We start from the raw sequence: 23,214 nt of genomic DNA on the forward strand, positions 1-23,214 counted from the left end.
CTTGGCATTTTGTGTAGGTCTTGTGGAGTGTGCCATGTTACGCAGTCCAGAAAATCGAGGAAATCCTTTATCTCTACAAAAACATGCAGGAAGGATGCCAAAGGACTCTCACTGCCATCACATGTTAAAGCATCTTCACAATGGTGCCCGGATCACAGTACAGATGCCCCCAAACATTGAGGGCCACTGGGTTTCTACAAGGTAAGAAAAGCCCACATGGAAGAGCTATCATTTGCAAACTGGTGTAAACATGCATCTGAATGAGGATTATATAGGGTATAATTATTGTAATGATCTAACTGGTCTTCAGTTCGTTTATGCATTTTGTTTTTACATAGAATTAAAAGAGTATTTTAAGAAGACTTTAAGGACAATAGTTCCATGAAAATAATGCACTGAACAGAAGCAGTGTAAATGCGGATTATATGTGAATACAGATAAGGCACAGTACCTATTTAGGTATGAATATCAAAGGTAATGGACTTTTGAATACAAAGATATCTTCCTATTTTATGTCATTGACTTATATCCATACTCCTCAAGTTCAGTCTTTGTGATGCATTGTGTATAATTATAGTTTTGACTACTGAATAATTTAGTTAATTAAAATAAGAGTTTTGGAGTTTTTAGTTTTATTATTGTTACTCATGAAACAAAAAAAACTTGAAGGTATGCATCTGAATTAAAAAAAAAAGAATAAGTGGAGCACAATATTGATTGCTAAAGATTGGTTTATGATTTTTGTGGTTGTGATGAATCTGCAGAGCATCACTGTTAAAAACCACAGAAGAAAGCCTAAAGAGGGTACAGTTGCTCAGTTAATTAAGTAAAGTATGGCCATTAGAGAAATTTGGTCGAATTATAAAACTAACATTCTTCTAATTGGAGAGTCTACCTTGTTTTTTTCCAATTTACCAATATTTTCTTGTCTTTTGGGCTATGGTACACTTGCACACGCAGTATACAGGCAGATTACCTCATTAAGAAATCAAAGGATACCTGTCAGGTCCAACAGCCTATGAGCGCAGTCTCCAACTGAATTCCTTTTTAATTTATGCTCTCATTTATAATAAGGGTGGCACAGTACTTAGTGCAGCTACCTCTCTTATCTTTCAGTTTAGTCAGTGTGTGTGTACGTACATTGTCTGTGTTAATTTGGGTATATTATGATACCCTTTTTGTCTAATATACCTCAAAAATACACATTTTAGATTAATTGTCAACTCAGAATTTTCTAGGTATCAGTAAGTTTGAGTGTGTGTGAAGGCTAGATTGAACCAACAAACCTTGCGGTACACACTAGGGCTGTCAAATCAAATTCCGCCATTTGAATATAATTCATATTTAATTAATAAAAGCTCTTATTCAAAGTCACAAACTGATATTCATTTGTAAAAGTACAGTTGTTTATTTTACCTGCACTAATTCTTGCAACGAGTTACTCTACGACAACAACATTTATTTATATAGCACATTTTCATACAAATGATGTAGCTCAAAGTGCTTTACATACTGAATAAAGAGAAAAAAGTCAAAATAAATAAGAAAATAGAATTAGGGAACGCAAATTAACATAGAGTAAAAGTAAGGTCCAATGGCCAGGGAGGACAGAAAAAACAACAAAACTCCAGACATTCTACCTAACATAACTGACCTCACAATCAGTCCTCATTTTATTCAGAGTTCACATGGAAGAACTTGATGATGACGGTCATGTGGACTTCTGGCCTTTAATCCATCAATGTAGGAACATCACAGTGCTTTGATCAGGTGGTGGTGGCACAAATCACCACCACAGAAAACCGGAAAAAGAACAGAAGAGAAAGTAGGGTTTAGTATGGATCATGGAGCCACCAGGAATGATATTGATAATTAAATGCATATACAGAGTATCAGGATTAAACTAAAATGAAGCTATGAGAAAGCCATGTTAACATAATGAGTTTTTAGCAGTTTTTTGAAGTGCTCCACAGTATTAGCTTGGCGAATTTCTCTCGGTAAACTATTCCAGATTTTAGGTGCATAACAGCAGAAGGCTGCCTAACCACTTCTAGATGTGCTGTGCAAAGCTGCAGTGTTTTATCGGTCAGTTTTTGCACTTTACTTCCCCGATTAGCCTTTTCGTAATTGTAACAAAAATTATGCAAAATATATAGCCAAACCCCTTCACAATGTTTTTTTTTTAAAAACCATCCCACTGCTCTATACTACAAGTGTACTCGGAGCAGTTATCCTAAACTATTCTCTGGTGCTCTTAACATATCATTTTGTATCTGATTCTATCCCATTCACTCTCAAACCTTAGAACCTAGAATATTACTGCACGTGTAAAGAAGAAAAAAAGTAGATAGATTGTGTGGACCCTGACTTGATACTGTGACAATGTCGCTTTACTTGGTGAATTCAAAGGTGCTCACTAGATTATATTCTGAATTTATTGTCCCTGCCTCTACACATTGGACACCTCCAAAATAATACAAGTACGTCTTCGTCCTCTTCTCTGCACTTTTATATTGCTCGCTATTCTCAACATGTTGTTGTCTTACTAACTAACTTGTATTCCTCCTGATCCTTATCAGGGCAGCAAGCTATAAAAGCAGCCACGAAAAGGAGTTTAAATCCTTACAAGCCACGCACACTGGCATCACACTTTGCTACATTATTTTTAATATTATCAAAGCATTAAGTGCTTGTGACAATGTTGCATGGGTCTTGTCTGTATGAGTCAGTTGGTGTCCTGCACTAAAAACATATTGTAACACGTCTTGCAGCTGCTGTGAGGAATTTGAAGCGAGGTTGGGGTAGAGGCCAAGGGAAGCATCTTATGTTAAGGCACAGAAAACCTCCATAGTTAGAGTTGAGTAACTGGGATAAGGGATAGTGCTTTTGTGCCCAACAGGTACAGCAGTTTACGACTTACCTAGCCATACCAGCACCTAGCCATCAGTCCTAGACTGAAAACAAGATGTCAGTGCAGATGCTTTCCTTTTATAGGGTGCAGCTGCTCTTTATTTTGATGGCTCTTATATAGAAAGAACATTGTCTGCCTGTTTGTAACTGAAGACATTAATATTAATAGTTTTATGTCAAATATGTCCAGTTTTCTTACTGCCTTTATGCCTATCATGAAATATATTAAAGCTTTTGATGTATGTAACCTGCAGACATTTATCAGAACAGAATTCAGTATTACTTTTAAAAAGGGCACATTTAAAAAAGATTCTTTTGTGGAGCCAGATAAAATAATGTAAAACATAGAATTTTGAAGGAATTTATGATGAACCAAGACCAGATGGTCAGAAGGAATGCATTGCCTCATAGTGTCGCATCGTGCAGATACAAATTCCTCCACACCAGATGTACCAAAGCCCTGCCCCTAATAAAGACACAATTCAAACACAGGAGGTTTATCCTTATACCCCGATCCATCTACCTAAAATAGGTCTGTTCTTTTAGACAAGTTGTACATATGGCAGCTGCCAAGGTTTTCTTTGTATTTTACCCTACTTTTCCAGTTCTAAGATAGAAAACTATAATGTAAATGACAATACATCAGGACAAAGGAGTGTACACGTTACCTTGTTTTTGTGCGTATCCCCTGCATTTCACCTAGTCAACTATCCATCCATCCATTTTCTAACCCACTGAATCCGAATACAGGGTCACGGGGGTCTGCTGGAGCCAATCCCAGCCAACACAGGGCACAAGGCAGGAACCAATCCTGGGCAGGGTGCCAACCCACCACAGGACACACACAAACACACCCACACTAGGGCCAATTTAGAATCGCCAATCCACCTAACCTGCATGTCTTTGGATTGTGGGAGGAAACCGGAGCACCCGGAGGAAACCCATGCAGACACGGGAGAACATGCAAACTCCACGGGGAGGACCCGGGAAGCGAACCCGGGTCTCCTAACTGCGAGGCAGCAGCGCTACCACTGCGCCACCGTGCCGCCCCTAGTCAACTAGGTTTTTCATAACACTACATGGAATAAGCCTTTTCAGAACACATACATTGATAAACATTTTCACTCCATAAGAAGAAACCTTGTAAATGTCTACCTGCATTAAATGACTAATGAATACAATATCTTAGTCGGGATTAAGAGTAAATCAGGTCGTAAAACATGATTTCCTTGTGTTTATTAACATACCTGCATCTGGTGCAGGTTCCCGCAAAACATTTAGTCCAAAGTCATTATAAAAGTGGTTATTCCAGCATTTCTGCCTGTGGCATTTAATAAAAGTGATTCCCGAAAATCTGATCCATCCAGTCTCTTTAAGCTTGCATAGAAATGTAATATTATTATGATTATTGTCATTTTTATTGCTAAGGTTAAGCACCTTACTAATAGTTTGGACTTCAGACATGCAATGCTTTATTTAAACCTGTCCCGGCCATTTTCTATTCATGTTCCATACCTGCTTTTTCGATTTCAGGTTAACTAGGACAGAAGCTTAACCCAGGGGTATGAGCTGAGGCAGGAACCAACCGAGATTGCATATACCAGTTCATTACAGGGCACACTCACACACACACAACCCCAACCATTTACACTACACCAATTTAGAGCCATCGGTTAACCTAATTTGAACACCTTTTGGATGAAGGAGAACAATTCTGCGTAGCTGGAGAAAACTCAAAGGCCTGGGGAAGAATGTGTAAATTCCAGATGTAGGTTGGCCTGGTCTGCAGGAGCTAAAATTCAGTTGCACTAAGCAGTGTGCCCCCTTTCTTCCCACTGTAATATTTCCCTTTTAATCCTCTTTTAATATTAAGTTATGGAAATAATTGCTTCTGTGAAAACTACCTTAAACTGTAAAAAGTATTAAGGAAGTTGAATTAATAATGACAGTACGGCACATTTTTATAGGACAACAAATAAATCATTTGTACATTTCAGACTGCTGCTTTCTCTGTAAAAAGGCAACTAACATTTATGTGCTACGTAAAATTCACAAAAGGAAAACCTTTCTGACAAGGCAAAAATGTAGTCGCGTAATGAGAGTTTCAAACTTAACATGGACTGTAAAGTGAAATATTTGCACAAGCGATAATACTTGAAATTCATTTACATTAGTTTAGCTAGAGGCCACTTAGTCACTCCACCCCAGATAAAAGTGCTAAAACAAATTAAAGAGCTGCTCATAGAAGCAAAGACACAGGGAGCTATTAACAAAAGGAAAAAACAACAATCAAAGGAAAGCAAAGTGTAATAGGTTGACACGTATGCAAAAGGTTGCCAGGGTTGGAGAGGGCTAAGCAGTGCCACAGACCAGAGGATAGGACCTTCTGACAGCAAAAGTTAAAGGAAGATCCCACACCGATGACTTAAGCATCCTTTAAGCCAATGTCACTTTACATAACATCTAGTTGGATGGTATCTCAAACTTGGCAGCTGCAGTTACTGATCTTGATGCAATAGTATGTCAGTTTATGCAACTAGAGGTTTAAGAGAAACTTTGGAAGATGAGTAATAATGTGTCTGTACACCTCCACCGCTATTAGATTGGAACTAGACAGTGTGAAATCAAGCCTAGTTCTTCCTTTGATCATCTTCCCTTGAGTTTATTTTAAATACTTTTGAATATTGTGACAATCATTGTTCTGGGTCAAGGTGGCACTTATAAAAAAATGACGATAAATTTACAAATACTAAACTTCATGTAAAAGTCTCAGTGAAAATAATAGAAGCAGGTGATGTGTGTAATACAGGTGAGTAAGAAAATCACAGTTATATACTTATTTGGTAGTTACGTGTTTACAATAAGAATATTATAAAAATTGAGAACTAAAATATGTTAATATCAGAAATAATATTTTTGGATGCATTGCAGGCAATAAGTACACTTAAAAGGAAATTTTGCAAATATTATTGAGTTTGACTTTAGCAGTTCTCAAATGTATAAAGCAGAGGCGGGCAGACAGTCAAAAAGTCTTGCCACTTTATTTATACAGTCAACTTTGATTTGCTTTTGTTTAGGATATACTAATCTCAAGAATTCTGTTCCTTTCTTTGCAGTTGTGAAGTGAGACCAGGCCCTGAATTTCTCACTAGATCATACAAATTCTATCACAACAATACTTTTGAAGCATACCAGTTTTACTATGGAGATAATCACTGCACAACTCCTAGGTATACATTAGTGATTCGGGGAAAGCTGCGTCTACGCCAGGCATCTTGGATCATTCGGGGAGGCACTGAAGCCGACTACCAGCTACATCGAATCCAGATAATCTGTCACAGTGAAACTGTGGTTAAGGAGATTAGCCAGAGACTGAACCGTAGTTGCCGTGGTGTGGTGACTCGGGATGAACCCTGGAAGCCGAATGTTAGCTACGACCTGTGGACTGAGGACATGGGTTGTGATTGCTCACGGGCACTCAATTTTGCAATGCATGAGCTGCAATTGATGCGTGTTGAGAAGCAGTACCTACATCACAACTTAGACAACCTTGTGGAGGAACTGTTTTTGGGGGATATACACACTGAGCCAGCTCAAAGGATGTATTACAGGCCTTCAAGCTACCAGGCAGCCTTACAGAATGCAAAGGTAAGGCATTCTTTCTATATAAACGCTATTTTCTCTATTTTTCTCATGATAATATTCATTTGTGTAAGTTGATCCCTGCTTCAGGAAGGGAGCTTTCCGAGGTTTAACAATAACTGTCTTTTTGTCAAGGCTACTTATCCATTTATCGATTTTCTGAATAGGATACCATGTTGAGAAACAAATAGGCACCTTTGTTAAAGTGAACTTTTAAGTGTCCGGAATATATAGTTGATTAGTTTTTTTGGTTGGTTCTTTCTCTCTAAACTTTCATTTCCATTTGTTTTCACATTGTCAGGAAAGATTCTGACACTTTCATTTTGTTCTGATGTGTTATTCATTTGTACTTTTTTTTTTAACCGTTCTCAGCATTTTTCAATGGTCACTGCCATTTTGTGGACATGACACGTTGCAGAGCTTTGTAGGGAATATCATAAAACAAAGCAATGCACATAGGAAAGCATCCAAGCTTTACCCACTTGAAAGAAAGACTTAGAGGGTAGTGCTCAAAATAAAAAAAACAAGAATGAAAGCATAGGGAAATATAAAAACAGTTTTGACTCATGTCTTTTGTTTTGTGACTTTGATTTTGATTCATTCTTAATAATGTTAAGGAAAGCTACCGTATGTAATAATTTCTATATACCAGCTTTGCTGATGTTCCCAACTACTTGCAAACACTACCACTCACAAAATACTTTCCTTCCTAGGGACTCCAAGCTTTTACCATTGAACACACGTGTCTGAAGCTTAGTATGGCTGAAACACAATTAAATAATCAAAACATAACAACACATCCATCTATATCCATTACGCACAGATTGTCTAGGCTTCACTTTCAAATGACAGTTGCTTGATAACTGCAATTACCCAGAAGACACATGAGGTCCTTATAAAGTCATTACCAGCAAATCTAAACTGATTCTTGACCTCTCGTTGCTAAACCATTTTGATCTCTCAGGTCCTTTCTCTATCTTCCCTATCTTTTTTTCATTTTTCCATTCATTTTACTTCACTCTGTGATTTTGTTTGTGCTTTTCTTATCTGATATCAGATGATATTTGGTATTAGATCTTTTTGCCTATTTTTGAATTTGTAGTTGCACACTAGTTTAATATAGTTTTGCCATGATCAGATTAATGCTCTTTGCGCTCCTTGACCATGTCTCCTAAAGTGCTGCTTTTATGAATGCTTCAGACAACTTTCAATATCCAATGTTCAGCCAACAGTAACTGTAGAAAAGGGATGGAATTATGAACTGCATACTTGAAATGTTGGATGTCATGTTTTACACGGAGAGCTAAAGGCAGAATTGCGTAAGGTTAGTTAAACCCATTATTGACCCTGATTAGCCAGGTAACAGAAAAAGTTGTATCAAGATTGTGTGGTTATTTACTAGTTCAGTAATACTCAAATAAAATCATTTCACTGAATACAATGGGCTATGTAAGTTGCCACTAGCCAATGGTTAAGATTTGTTAAGGTAGTTTTTACTAACATCTATTTTCTAGTCTATAACTTTCTAACATCTAGTTACAATATATGACAGTATAGAATATTGGGTTAATGGCTCAGACAATGGTTAGATGGATAAAAATGAAAAATTGTATTTACATAAGGAGTTATATTATTTATTTGTGATAATGTTTAAAGAAGCTGAATATATTATAATTAGGAGTGTGCCTCATCATTATCTCAGTTGTTCGCACCCTAGAAGCTTTCAGAATGAGCCCTGTTGATAGAGTCATCAATATCAAATTTTTATTCAAAGGGAGTATGCGCCAACATCATGTAGGGTGGGAAAGTGAAGTCAATAATGGCATACAAAGAGGAATCATTTTCTTCGGTTCAAAATGGATAGAGTCCATACATTCTTTAATACTGAAATGGTCTGTGTTGTTTTACTCAATTCTGGAAATTAAAGGCAAATATAAACACAGTATAATATCGTAACATTAAGTCATTTAGTATTTGATACTAGCAAAATTAGTTGGCTGTTACTGGAAGAAAGTTTAAGCTTCAGTTTCAATGAATGAAATTTTGATGCCTTTCTCGTGAACGTTATTCATGATGAAAATAGTACTTGTGGCTTGCAAGAGGGAAATTTTCCATAGTCCTGTAAAAATTAAAAAGGCTATATAGAGGAGTAAGAAAACACAAAAATAACATGTACAAATGCTTAAACATATTTGAAAAGTACCTTGGTTTTTAATGCATATACCATACATTAGTCTTTGAAAATTAGACGTAAAGTAAAAATGTCTGAGTCCCAACCCTGCTGATTTTTTTCATATTCAAAATGGTTTGTGACAGTTGGTGTCATGGATAAACCAGGGCCTGTTCAGACACAAGGAGGGATTTACACTGGCCTAAATGCTATATCAATCACAGCATTTTAATGGATTATATTCAATTCAATTCAGTTTATTTTTGTTCTTCACTGAATGCAGGCTCAGGACTCTGTGACAATTTCAAGTGAAATGCAAATACAAACTTTACAAAATATGAATTACATAATCTGTACACTTAAAGATACAGATTTGTTTTAAAAAGGAAGGAAAACAAAGCAGTTTGAACCTGATCAACATAAATGAAGCCCAGCAACATCTGTGCATTAATTAATTGCTGAACTATGCCCATTTGACAACAGAGGCAGTAATTCTTTTTGCTCCAAACAGCGTTCCATAGAATAGTGGAAAACATTTGCATAATGAAGTATAATGTTATGTAAAACTCTTGTGGTAATTTAAATCAATAGCATTTTTACAGCCTCAAAAGTCCTAGTCTTATACTTAAATCCCATCTCAGTTTTTAAGTTGAATCTAGTTGAAAGCATTTATTTCTTGTTTCAGGCTTTTATTAGTCTGGGACAATTGATTCAATTCATATTATTACAAGATTCAGTTACATTATAAATATTCACACCTGGCATAAATTACATATTGCGTTACTTGGCTGGCAGGGAGTAGCTGGGTCAGGACAAGCACAGAAATGGTGCCCTACAAGAATAGCATGGGTGCCAGTGTGAGTAAGCTGCCACCAGGCACATATGCTTAAAGGGTGCCCTGGAAGCAATTACTCTGTGGGCATGGACGTAAAAATTTACAAAGGATTATGGGGGGCCATGAGATGACTCGAAGAAGTACAAAAGATCTCTAGATGGCATCAGTGGTGTTTTTCTAGAAATAAATGAGCTCCCACTGCGTATTATATTGGGATGGCAGCATGGGATCGGCTATGGGTGCATCTCCTCTTAATTAGTAATTGGAAATAACAAGGATAATTAAAGACACCAGAGGGAGCTCTTAAGGTGTCTTTAGGATTTTAAAATGTTGTGGCTGACCTTAGAAATGGTTCCAGCGATTGCCACAGAAGTAATTTCTGGGTGGTATTGAAAGACTGCTTTGTGCCAGGTGTCTCATATGCTTAGACTTGAGAGGTAAGTTGGGGCAAGGGTCCATCTAGCAAGGAGCTGGTGAGACCAGAGTGTTGACAGACAGGCAAATGGGAGAGAACTATGGGTAGTAAAATGACAACATATGCTAGTTGTGGACCAAACCTACAATAGTCAGACCCTTTAATAGTTCTCCCTTTGATCATTCACCAGTAGTATGTTTTGATTAATAAATCCACCAATTCTGATCAAAAGATTGAGTTTAGTATACGTTGTCTCTCATTAGAGTGGCACAAAGAAGTGAATACCATTTCAAAATATATATGAGTTATGAATATTATTTAAAAAGATGCCTTTAGGAAATTATGAACACTTGAATTTTTTAGATAATGTGTACAAAATCTCAGGATTTATTGTCATACTATACTTTAATAGGAACCTATGTCAGGACCATGTGTAGCTCCACAAGCATTAGCATAGCTAAACCTGTATTTCAGAGAGCATTACATTGCAACTGTTTCAACATCTGCTGCACAGGTGCAGGGAGTGGAGGAGCTGGAGGGGCCAGTCCTCCTTTTCTTTCCTTTATTTGTGGGGAAAAGGGATGTTGATTTGTGTTCATTTCAATGTGGAGCCACTTTATATCTTGTGTGAGATTGTTCAACATTTGGAATTAGAACTAATAACAACTGATCTAATAAAGCGCATCAGCAACCAGTGAGGAACTGCTGTTGTTCAGGAAGTGTGTGGATAAAAAGTTTGAGAGCTTTCATGTATAATTTAAATACAGATACCAATGCTATATTTAATTGAAGTTGCTTTTGTATGAAGCCCTAGAATCCCAGGAAATAAACATATTTTACATACGTTTTAAGATATTTATCTTCAGTGCAATCATTTGACCTTGGATAGGTACTGGCATCATTTCATTGTGTCAGTTTTTGAAAAATTTCACCAGACATGTCACACACAGAGATTAGTGGACCCCCCTTCATCTCCTCTTTATCTACATAAAAAGATCCCCATGAATTTAGCCAACTGTCAAACAGATAAAATCAAACTGCTTAATGCATGGAGCAGTTTTAAAGTTTATTAATCCAATGTGTAGAGTCAGTTTAAAATATTTTCAGTTTTTTAAGTGCATATTTTAATGTATGTGGACTTCAATTCTCAATTCATACTGAACAAATGAATATCTTTTAAAAGAAAGGAAAACACATTATAAATGAGAAGGTTTGTTTCATATTTATTTCATGGTTGTTTTCCCAGCCCCAAATTTGACTCTAATAATGTTGATCTCCTGAATTCCATTAGCCCTTGTCCTGCTGGTACTTCAGTTTTACAAAATGTGTCTATTCTTTCCAAACATATTACATTTCTATCCATTATCTTTTATCCAAACTACTTGACAACACTGATTAAAACATAAAAATGTTTAAGGAAGGAAGAGATGCACATTTCACGTATGTTCTTAAATCTCTGAAACAAAGATACATAAAAATATAAGTGCATAATCAAACTTACCATGGCTTAAGTTAAGCAATCATTTGTTTATTTGCTCCAAATCTATGCATTACAGAAAAAAAAACAACAACCAAACATATTTCAGAAAAACAAAATGTAACGATTTAAAAAGTCTGTTCAATCAGAAATACAGTCAATCCCACATATCACAAAACAGTTACTGTAGATTTGCAGTCGTAAGCCCCACTACCCCTAACCTCAGCCAAAGCAGGAGCTAATTAGTAAGAAAAATTAAAACATGGAATGAATGTAAATCCTACACTAGCTAAATGGTAGGAAATAATATTTTCCCAAAAAGGCTTTAATTTTGGACAGTGTCAAAACATATGCCCAAGTCAGGCCAGGGCTACCTGGCATTGTTCACAACTAGGGTGCACACCCTGATATATTTGATATTATTTTAATTGTAATTTTGCTAAGTGTGCATCTAAAGGGTTATCTGCTGAATTACAATATCAAGGTTTTGCACAAATTTAAGAAAAATGAAGGTTGTGAATTCCACTCCTTGCCTAAAATAGAGAGGCCTCTTTGCCAGCATTGCTGTAGTTGGGCTAGTAATGAGTACCGTAATAATATTTATTATGTCATGATACTGAATTTTTTGTTTTTGATACGAATACCTGATTCTCCTTACTAGCTAAAATATTTTCTAGTATGGGCATTGATAGTGAGTTAGGAAAGTTAGGCGACATTTTTTTTTTTTTTTACAAATTACCTAATTTGGGAAAAGAAAGTAAGTGTGTTAAAAGAATTCCATACTTACAACAGAGCTGATCAAAAGGTGCAAACATATTATCAATATAAAGATCTGTTAAGGTGAAAATGCCCAGTACCTTCCAAGACTTAAATACTACGTATATAATTGACAAGGGGGCTCTAATGCAAAGTTATTCTGTAATGAAGCAGTAGACAGCAGTGTCTTTCCCTTGAGGGATTTTTTTACATTGATCCACAACTTCATTGAGTGGAGCACTATCTGATCATTAGTAAATTCATGATAATTGTTAATGACCTTAGCACAAAGAAAAGCATACAGTGGGGAATTTCTACAAGTTTCTTTTCATTTCTAACAAATCAGGTGCATACTCAGCACTAACCTCTTTCCATTATAAATTATGAATATTCACAACCACAACCCAGTACTATAGCCGACAGTCAGGCAGCGCCATGTCGCCTTCTTTGTAGGCTTTTTGCTTTTCATATAATTGATCTGATAATGGACTTGAGCTTTTGAAAAAAAATGATTTAGTAATTGTTACAGGAATACTGTGAAATAGTAATAAAAACTTTAAATTTAAAACTTTTAATTTGAACTATTTCCGGCCAGTAGAGACAAATGAAGCATTAACCATCTATTGACATCTTATTTAGTGCTTTTCATCAAACTGCCAAAATTGTACTTGAAAAGATGTTTAAGCTTCCTTGTAGCTGTAACTCCCAAATACTTGAACTGTTCTTAAAGAGTCGGAGGAAAGCCTTCTAATATACTATTACTATTCGAAATTAATTCTAAATCCAGAGACCTTGTAAAAGTCATTTAATACGTTTATTAAGATATATTTGGGTCAATGATGAACAGAATCATATTGTTCATGTGGAAAGCTATTCCTTCCCTTATAATTCCCAGTATTTCTGAGTGTTGATGAAGAAAAAAGGCTAGTGTTTCAATAGCAGTTATAAATAATTTTGGAGACAGTGGGCACCCTTGTCTGATTCCATGTTCTAATCTGAAATAATAGGTGTTTATATTGTTTATTCATACAGAAGCTTCTGACCGTGAGTAAAGTAATTTAATCCAGGTGACAAACCTAAATTTGCAGAAACTAAAGAGATAAAACCAGTCAACTCTGTCAAAAGCTTTTTCTGCATCTGGAGACACTAAAACGTCTGGGATCCCCATTGCTAAGAGAATGTATGGAACATCCAACAGGCGGTGAACATTTCGGAATAGGAATGGAATATTAAGATGTTGTTTAGCTTTATTGTTCTAATGCTTTAATACTGATGATGTTATAAATACAGTGCCTTTATATGTATTATTTTGGAAATGGAGTTAGGCCATATCCTATCAGAAACATGTACAGTGCAGGAACAATGTCTGAATGAAGAAGCAGCAGTACATTAAAGGGCAAACAAAAAAATCACATTCTTACCAATTTTCTTGGTGGTGCAGTGGTAGCACTGCTGCCTCGCAGATAGGAGACCTGGGTTCGCTTCCCGGGTCCTCCCTGAGTGGAGTTTGCATGTTCTCCCCATGTCTGGGTGGGTTTCCTCTGGGTGCTCCAGTTTCCTCCCACAGTCCAAAGACATGCAGGTTAGGTGCATTGGTGATTCTAAATTGTCCCTAGTGTGTGCTTGGTGTGTGTGTGTGTGTGTGTGTGCCCTGCGGTGGGCTGACGCCCTGCCCAAGGTTTGTTCCTGCCTTGCGCCCTGTGCTAGCTGGGATTGGTTCCAGCAGACCCCCGTGACCCTGTGTTAGGATATAGTGGGTTGGAGAATGACTGACTGACTGACCAGTCTTCTTTCCTAGCCAAGAACAGTGTGTCTTTTGAATGTTTGAAGTAAACTAGAGTTCCTGAAAGAATACTATGCAAGCATATCCAAATATTTAAATTTCACTTTAGTTTCTTTCAAGATAACTTCCCAACTCATCATGTTTCTGACCTTTTTTCTGGTCAGCCTTTGTTTGTTTTAACAAACTTTCCAATTGTGAGTTGACCCATGTAAGTAATAAGAAGAGTATTGTATGTAGAATTTATCATTTGACATGCAAAGCAGAACAATCCAAACACCTAACTTCTCCTTGGATTTTTTTTTTTACCACTTATCATACAATTTCCCAAGAACTGACTGAACAATAACAACATTTATTTCTAGAGAACATTTTCATACACAGGATGTAGTTCAAATGTAGTTTAAAATTCTGTCCCTATACATATTTGAAGTAAGTTGTTAATATTCAGACTGTAATGTTTCTTCTAAAACCTGCATTAGTTTATTCTTATCACTTAATTAGGAGAATGATAAATTGTAATATGTAATTAAATACCTGGGTTTTAAAAAAAAATGAGAACGGTACCCTAGGTAGTTGCAGTCATCTGTTTACTAAGTCTTAGATTAAAATAGGCAATCCAAGTATATGAAGCTTTCGACAGTGTAGCTACTGCCATGTAGTTGTACATTATTTGTCAATCAATCATCTACTGTATTTACAGAACCTCTTCACATGAATTGCTTTTAGAATCTGGAACAAATAACTCAGTTATTTAATTGATGTGGAAATGGAATTCACTGAAGGAGACAGTAAGACAACACATCAGTTCTCAATGAAGACAATAAATCTGATGGTGCAAACACTTTCTACTCATTTTTAAAAAAAATTGATAGTCCTAATAATCATTTCAAGTTATTTGTACAGTAAGTTATCTGAAGAAAAGAAAATGCTTTTAAAAGTATGTATACTTAAATGTTACATTTATAGCACTATTGTGTTTTATTTCTGGTTTTTGTTTTCACTTTGCTCCTTCTCTGTGTTCTTAGTAGTAAGCGCTATTGCCTCATATCTCCAGGAGATTAGTTTAAAGTCCCAATCCGGTCACAGAATGCAGAATTTTCACATCCTACCTCTGTGTATGCGTGTTCCCCCCACGTAACATTGTTTTCTTAACCAAGGAGCGATTTCTTAGTAAATGTAAGAACATTTTAATATTACTTTGTTTTGTTTTAATACCTCAGGATTTCTTTGGCATTCGTAGAGGAAGCCTATACAAAAAAAAACCAACAAACAACATACGTCTCTGTAAACTGTATTAATTTTCTTCACTGAAGTATTACTTTCAACTTTAATAAACGAGTGCTTTATAGAAATTAATGAACAAGGAACAAATCATCCTTGCCTACCTGATTTTTTAGACACTTATGCCAAGAACTTTGCAATTTTTTAATTATCAATTTAAGTCATGTGCTTATTATTTTAGTACTCTATTTTTGTCTTATAAATATGTGACATGATTTGCTCAAAAAATGCTTTATCATGATCTTGTAAAACTATAAGCCCAGACAGTTTACAATACAAAAACCAAAGTGTTTATACTCTGTAGCCAGGAAGAAAATGTGAAAGTATTTAAAAAGACGAAAAACATCTCGATCAACAGTTCCCTTCCCTAATTGCTGTTATGTTAAAATGTAAATACCCATTTTTCTTCTGTAATTTCCACAACCTGTTTTAAATTGAACTCCAACCATTTTTTTTTCTTTTTGCACATTTACTTCTTTGTAGATCTACGTGACTTTTTACAGCCCAGCTTTGGGAATCTTTTATACTGCATTTTTTACTGGAGAATGTAAAACTTGACAAGAAAATATGTCCGGGACTGGGAGACTTCACCATAGCAGCAAAACAGCTAAATGGTTGCTTCCCTGGGGATGGACAGAAAATCTGCCTCAAGATGTCTTTTTTCATACCGCCCCAATGGGCCATGTGGCCTCTAGGATTGTAAATGATTATATTCTGGGGCACTTGAAGGCACCAGGCGATGCCTGAAAAGTAATCTGATTTACAGGTACATTGCATGACAAAGGAATACACTTGTAAATCCTTTCATTTGTTTTTGGAACACATTTTCCAGTACAGGAATAATTATAGTGGATATAAAACAAGAACCATCCAAAGTGGTATTCCATGAAAAAATACACTTACACACACATTCACAACAACAACAACAACATTTATTTATATAGCACATTTTCATACAAAAGAATGTAGCTCAAAGTGCTTTACATAATGAAGAATAGAAAAATAAGAGACACAGTAAGAAAATAAAACAAGTCAACGTTAATTAACATAGAATAAGAGTAAGGTCCGATGGCCAGGGGGGACAGAAAAAACAAAAAAAATCTCCTGACGGCCGGAGAAAAAAAATAAAATCTGCAGGGATTCCAGGCCATGAGACCGCCCAGTCCCCTCTGGGCAATCTACCTAACATAAATGAAACAGTCCTCTTTGTATTTATGGTTTTCACGGAAGGACTTGATGATGATGATGATGATCACGTGGACTTCTGGCTTTTAGTCCATCAATGCTGGGGCATCATGGTGCTTTGAGTAGGTTGGTGGTGGCGCAGGCCGCCACCACAGAGAAACCGGAAAAAGAAACAAGAGAGATCACGTAATGATCATCAGTAAACCTAATAGCACACCTCTGGACAGTCGGAGAATGCTCACTCACTCAATCAAGCAGCGCAGGATGTATAATATCCATGCACACGTCCAGTCACTCGGGAACTGATCCAGGACCCAAGTGCTGTGAGGAGTCAAAGCCACACATTGTGTACATCTTCAGCCAGTTTCCCAAATTCACATCGTTTAGCGTTCAGAGCTAGGTCATGTGACATTAAGGGTCTCCAATTGAGCCTGTAACGCCCTGTTGTCATGGTTTTGTATTTATTATTTTTGTTGGTACTGTGAAAAAAGCCACATTAGATATTTATGTGTTGTGAACAAACTTTAATTAGAAGCAAACAAAAATTGAAGAATGAAGCTGTTGCCAAAGCCATAAGGTCTAAATTTAAAGCAATAAAACCCAAGGAACATCAAAACATTTTTAAAATCTACCACAGTGTTTGCAAATAAAATGTGTAAAACCAAGCAACAGACAAAGTCCAACAAGATGGAAAACCCAAACCAAGCAACAGCGGATTCCAGTCCTTTGTTAGGACTGCCAGAAGGCGAGAGGGGAGATTAGCAGAGAGAATGATGTCTGTATGTTGGAGAAGAGTACCTTCTATGGGAAAGTACAGGGAGGCTGTTCCTGACTTGCAGCCCATATGGAGTTTAAAATTATTCTCTGGGTGCATCAAGTTAAAGTTAAATAACAATGTAACTGATCAAAAGATTGGTGTCGTGGATGAATCACTATGTGTGTTTGTGAGTATGAGAGAAAAAGAGGGTGGGCAAGTTCAAAGTAGATCCAGCCTGCAATTTTCAACAGTGTTTAATCACATCTGTTGAGAAGGTATTTTATCTCATCGCTACAAAATCAGAGAAAAAAAAAATACATATATTAGTATCTAGATGCCAAATGGCTGTGGGAACCGCAAAGCGCTATATATCCAAGGCAGGATAGTCTTAACCAACCATGCCAAGGGTCCTAGGCTGGGAATGAGATCTCCAGGAGCAATAATCTTTTTAAATGCTAAGTAGCAGCAGTATTATTTCACTGATGTGGTTAAGGTTCATGCAAAGACTTCTAAAAACTGCAGTAGTTGCTTTAGTCTTTATATGCTGAGGTGGCAATAGAAGCACTCAGAAGAATACCCTCATAAGAACCTCCATCCGCACAGGCAGGTGAGACTGGAGTTGCAAGAGAGGCAGAGGCAAAGCTGGACTGGACTTGTGTCTGCTCTGGATTACCACATTTTGCGGATTTATAACATTTTAAAAACAAGAGAAATAATGACCAACCAGATCAGTGATAAACACATGACAAATAAATTTACTGCATTAATAACATAACCCAGCCCAGCATGTTACATTTGGTGCATTTATTTAAAGAAAGATGCTAAAGTATTTATCAAAAACATACTGGTTTTTTGAATTTTGTATGAAGAATGCAAAAGAAATATAAAAATAAAAAATAAATTAGAATAAGGTGTCCCAAAATTGAGCAGATCAGCTTCAGGATTTCAGTGCTGGGTAACAACTAGCTATATCTAAAATATACTTATACTATTAGTCTCCTGTTTGTCCATTTCCATTTTGTGGAATGCAGGGTTATGGAAGTGAAATAGAGTCAATGCTGGCAACAATAGGCAGTACAAGGAACACATGAGTACCCAGAAAACAAATTTGTGCAGACATGGGGCCAAAGTACAAGCTTCTTGCAGGCTGGAATTAGAGCTGGGCGATAAAATGATAAAAATAATTATCGCAAAATAACTTTTCCTGAATAAAAACATAGGACATTGTCAATAGAAAGTCAATATAACTCATTCCATCTGTGTTTTGACAGACAACACCAAAAGCCAATGTTAATGAGAATTAGCGCAGCACCAAACCATTCATATGTCTGGAACACAGTTACAGACATGTGAGGTTAGGTTGACCCACAGAGCTGGCAGCAGCACACATGCTAATGTTTGGGTTGCAGAAACCACGCACAATAATAGGTCAGGAATGGTAGCGAGATAAAAGAGAACATAATGACAGAAAAATTCAGCTTTACCGAAGGAGATGTCCCCAAAGGGTACAAGGGTAGAGATGTATTGGTTATTTAAAGTCTGACAAGAAGCAGAGTAGTGTGCACAACAAACTGTGTCAAAAGCATGTTCCCATAAAGACAGGCCATACCAATAATCTTTTATACCATCTAAAGTAGTAGTACCATCCTTTAGAGCATTCACAATGCAAGACTTTATAGTCCCAGATCCAAGCAAGTGCTGCACTAATGGGGATTTCGTGTGCCTTTTTTTTGCCTTGGAGTATAGAGCTGACTACTGTTGAGTGAATATGTCAGTTTTGTTGTCCTTCATTTTCATTTGAAGGCTGCTTGAATTTTTATTGAGGATATATACAGAATGTTTTTGTCTATTTATCTCTGGGTTTGTTTCCCAACCATTTAAAACAGTTAAATCTATACAAAGGGAAGGATGCAGTATAGAGGTTGTTTTTTTTTGAGATTTTATTTTTTATTAATGCCTACTTTATTTATTTATTTGGAAATGACCAAAGAATTTACTTTACTCAGGTCTGGTTGGGGAGCATGAACCGGTATAGCACATTGCCATACCCACGACATGACAAAACAGTTCGGGATCCTGGTTGGCAACCCCAGTTCAGGGTCATGGAGTCTATCAGAATACACACTCTGTCTACTCACTGAAATTCAAACTCACCAGATTATCGAGGTTTAATGTATGTGAGATGTGGAAAGAAAACCAGAGAACCTATAGAAAACCTATGCTGAAGAAGAATGACTTCTTTAAACTCATTTTGTACACTGATATTTGTGTCAGAACAGTGGAAAGGAAAGACCACTAATGTTATTGTCTGATTTACATTAAAAAAAAACCTAACCAGACTCATTTATTAAACCAGACTCAGTATCCAGAAAGCTATCTCAAAAAGCATCTTCAGGCCAAGTGTTTCCTCACTGAATTAGATGAAAAACAGAAGCCACATGAACCTGATGCTTTGTTTTTCTAATAAGCTCACCGTCTCCCACACTGGTGGAATCTTTTAAAAGCAGCCCATTATTTTTTTTTGTCAAGAACAGGATCACTAAAGAAACACTAGGGAGTAATTAGGGTACAAATACATTTTAAAATACTCTGGCCAATGCAAAAAAATAGAATTATATTTAGACAGAATAAAAAAAGTAAAAGAATGTACAACTCTGCCCACACCTGGGGTCTCATTTCTGTAATAAGCTTTTTTCTAAATTTTCCTTCTTGATAGTTTATGCATGTATTTACTTTGATGCAGAAGGGAATGTTTTAAAATATAAGCCACAAAAGGTCTTGCACTGAATTTCAGTGAGTAGACAGAGTGTGTGTTCTGATACCGGTACAAAGTTCAGACTCCATGACCCTGAACTGGATTAAGCAGGTTCGATAATATATGGATGGCTAACATAGCATACTGTTGATTGTGTTAGTGTTATTTTATTCATGTTTTGTACCATTGCTCAAATTTATTTTATGAAATTGCAATGTAATTATTGTAATTAATTTATAAGGCATTTTACAGATCCAGTGGTTGTTAGTTAATGATGTGTCACTTTGTCAAACATTCTAGTAATGGTTTACATGCTTTGAGAGAATTGGACATTTCTAGCTGTACTTTGATACATAATTCATTTTCCCAACAATTTTGTGCAGCAGTCTTCAGCTTATCAATCATGAGTCAATTTTTCTGGCAGTTCCAAGTGTGTTTCATGGGGTAGAGAGCCACAGGACTATGTAAAGCCACAAAGAAAGAGCTAGCCAAATGTGTGTTTAAAGTAGTGATTTCCTGAAGGTTGGTTTGCAATACATGGGTACCATTTTAATTAACAATTTTGATTAAAACGTTATGTTTTTTTTAAATAAAGGAAATATGTATCTGGCTTCTACTTGATTACACTATAGTATGTATTTATAACGAAGTTACAAAAAAGAATATAGACAAATTATACACCACAAGAAACTAAAAAAATATAAAAATTTTTAAATTGACTAACAATCACAATTAAAAATTATATCTGATTATGTCAGGCAGGTTTTTTGTATGTGTGCTTTAAGTGAGGTAATTCTATTATTATTAATGAAAGTCTTTTATTGGCAAACAATATCACTGACAACTATTTACAGAAATACATCTCAAATTACTACAGTTAAATCTTACATATAAATTAAGTTTCATAGAAGATTTTTTCTTCTGCCTGCAAAATGTTTTATTTGTTTTCAAATATCTTATTTTATATATTATATTTATTAATATGGTATACTGGGTCAACGCACTATCAGCACATGCTCCCAATCTATACTGTAATGCCTTAGGTGACTGAAGTAAATGACTCCTGGTGAGACTTGATTCCAGCTTTGTAGCATCATTACTGCACTGAAAACAAACTTAGTTTTTAAGTGAAGAATTTAAAAATGCCATGTAAAATGCAGAATCTTTCATTTAATATTATGAAGAAGCCAAAGGACCACTGAACAGCATTCATTAGATAAGAAGTTGGTTTACAGTCATTTTAAAGATAGTTTTCCATAGGTTTATTTTAATAATTCTACTTTTAGTCATTTAATTTGCAGCAGGGGTAATGACAGCAGTGATGAGCTCACCATAGAAAGTGACTTAGAGTAGCAGGATAGTCTGTCACAGAGTACATACAAACACCCCAATACTAAGGCAACGGACAGTTTCCAGTTGGTTGTAACAACAAGTCTTGGGGAAAATGTATTGAAACCTGGCAAGACTTAAATAATCTACACAAAAGGTGGTGCTCCAGACTTTAGCCTTCCAGTACAAAATAATTCAACCATTACACACATCCCGTTAAATTCATATCTGTTTTACTGTGCATTTAATTTAAATTGTGTTGAATGTATGGAAATGTTGTATTCTTTAATAATGTATCGTTGTTTTATTATAGCTCTATGTATGTGTAAGGATTCTGTGCGTGTATTTAGTGAAAAAGGTGGCATGATGGCACCGTGGCTAATGCTGGTACCACATGTATTTTTAAGTTCCTTTCCTAATGTAAGAGTATTTGTGAGTTTTCTCAAGAAACTTAAGATTTATCCTAAAGATATAAAGCAGGTTGACTGGCAACCCAAAATGTGTCCAGTGTGTGTCTCCTGCCTTGTTCCAGGTGCTGCTGGTGTACACTATCAGGTGCCAGGGTCCTCTATTGGAATAATCAGCTTTGGGAAATGAAAGAAGGAAAATATTTCTTTTTATTTACCGACTGAAAGCATGTCTCCTGTAGTCAGCTCCTTTTCTGTATCCATTGAGACGTACCCTATAATGTAGCCTCATAAAATGCTGCCATCTAATGTTTTCTTATCATTACAGCAGACTTTACTTTTTTATTGCTATCCACTCCTATACAAGCAGGACAAAGTGTATATTATTTATTTAGTGGTAGCTTTCTGCACACCATGCTTCTGAAGTAGCATTTTTAGCATTGTTTCTATGTGCATCTGTGAGTGCATGATTTCATATATATTTATATACACATGCACAAACATACACATTTATATTCACCAGCTACATATGAATAAATGTGTTGTATATATACAGTTTGTTAATATCAATACATTTTTCCATATATAATAGACTAGTTGCATCACCCAGCTCCAACCAGGAAATCTGCTAAGAACTTGTTCCTCAGTTATAGTAGCATCGTAAATTTTTATATACCACATGTACTATGTAACAATCTAAATATTTTTTTATATATTATTTGTAATTTTTATACAGGGTAATATTATTAGTTCACTCGCGCTCCTAACTCTTGAATATGCTAAATACAATTGCTTGTTAGTAAAATATTTGTGCTATAGAACGATTGATATTGAAATATATATATATATATATATATATATATATATATATATATATATATATACAGGGTGGTCCAGATCTAATTATGCAGATCCAGATTGTCTGGTTGACTTTGATTTATGCAGGGAAGATTCCAGTTTGACACGGAGACAATTCTTCATGTCGTCAGTTCACACACTTCTCGATGGTCTGGGAGTTTTTGGGTGATTTCTATGTAATAAACTTAAGTTATAGCGTAATGAAAATTGGATAATTAGATCTGGACCACCTGTGTATGTGTGTGTATATATATATACTGTATATATATATATATATATATATATATATATATATATATATATATATATATACACACACACATGTACACACATATAAATATATCTAACGAGCTGATAATTCCTTTTGTTTGCTGTTTTTGTCATGTTCACTTATTGGATGCCTTCATTAATCACATCAATTTCTCCAGTGCAAAGTTTTGAGTCAGAACACTTTACTGACCAGTATTGCTACTTTGTATATAGAAACACTGACATGTTTTTAATACCTCTAATTTGAAGTGATTAAGAGTTATTGAGAAATGGATTTATCTATCAGGGGCAGTTTTCTTTTTCTCTTCTAGTTATGGGTAATTTTTGTTACAGCCATTTCATTTTGTTTTCTGTACCTAAATAAACTTTAGTGTCCTATACACA

The 23,214-nt window shown here is 35.8% G+C and overlaps 1 protein-coding gene across 1 annotated transcript in view; it reads left to right on the forward strand.

Annotated features, from left to right (window-relative positions):
• The window catches only part of LOC120530344 (protein APCDD1-like), a 53,596-nt gene that overhangs the window by 9,472 nt on the left and 20,910 nt on the right, over positions 1-23,214 (forward strand). Inside the window, exons 2-3 of the mRNA XM_039754764.1 lie at positions 18-201; positions 6,027-6,558. Coding sequence (XP_039610698.1) covers positions 18-201; positions 6,027-6,558 — 716 coding nt within the window. The remainder of the gene's footprint in view (positions 1-17; positions 202-6,026; positions 6,559-23,214) is intronic.

Source organism: Polypterus senegalus, chromosome 5, assembly GCF_016835505.1.
Source record: "Polypterus senegalus isolate Bchr_013 chromosome 5, ASM1683550v1, whole genome shotgun sequence".
NCBI classification, from domain to species: domain Eukaryota; kingdom Metazoa; phylum Chordata; class Cladistia; order Polypteriformes; family Polypteridae; genus Polypterus; species Polypterus senegalus.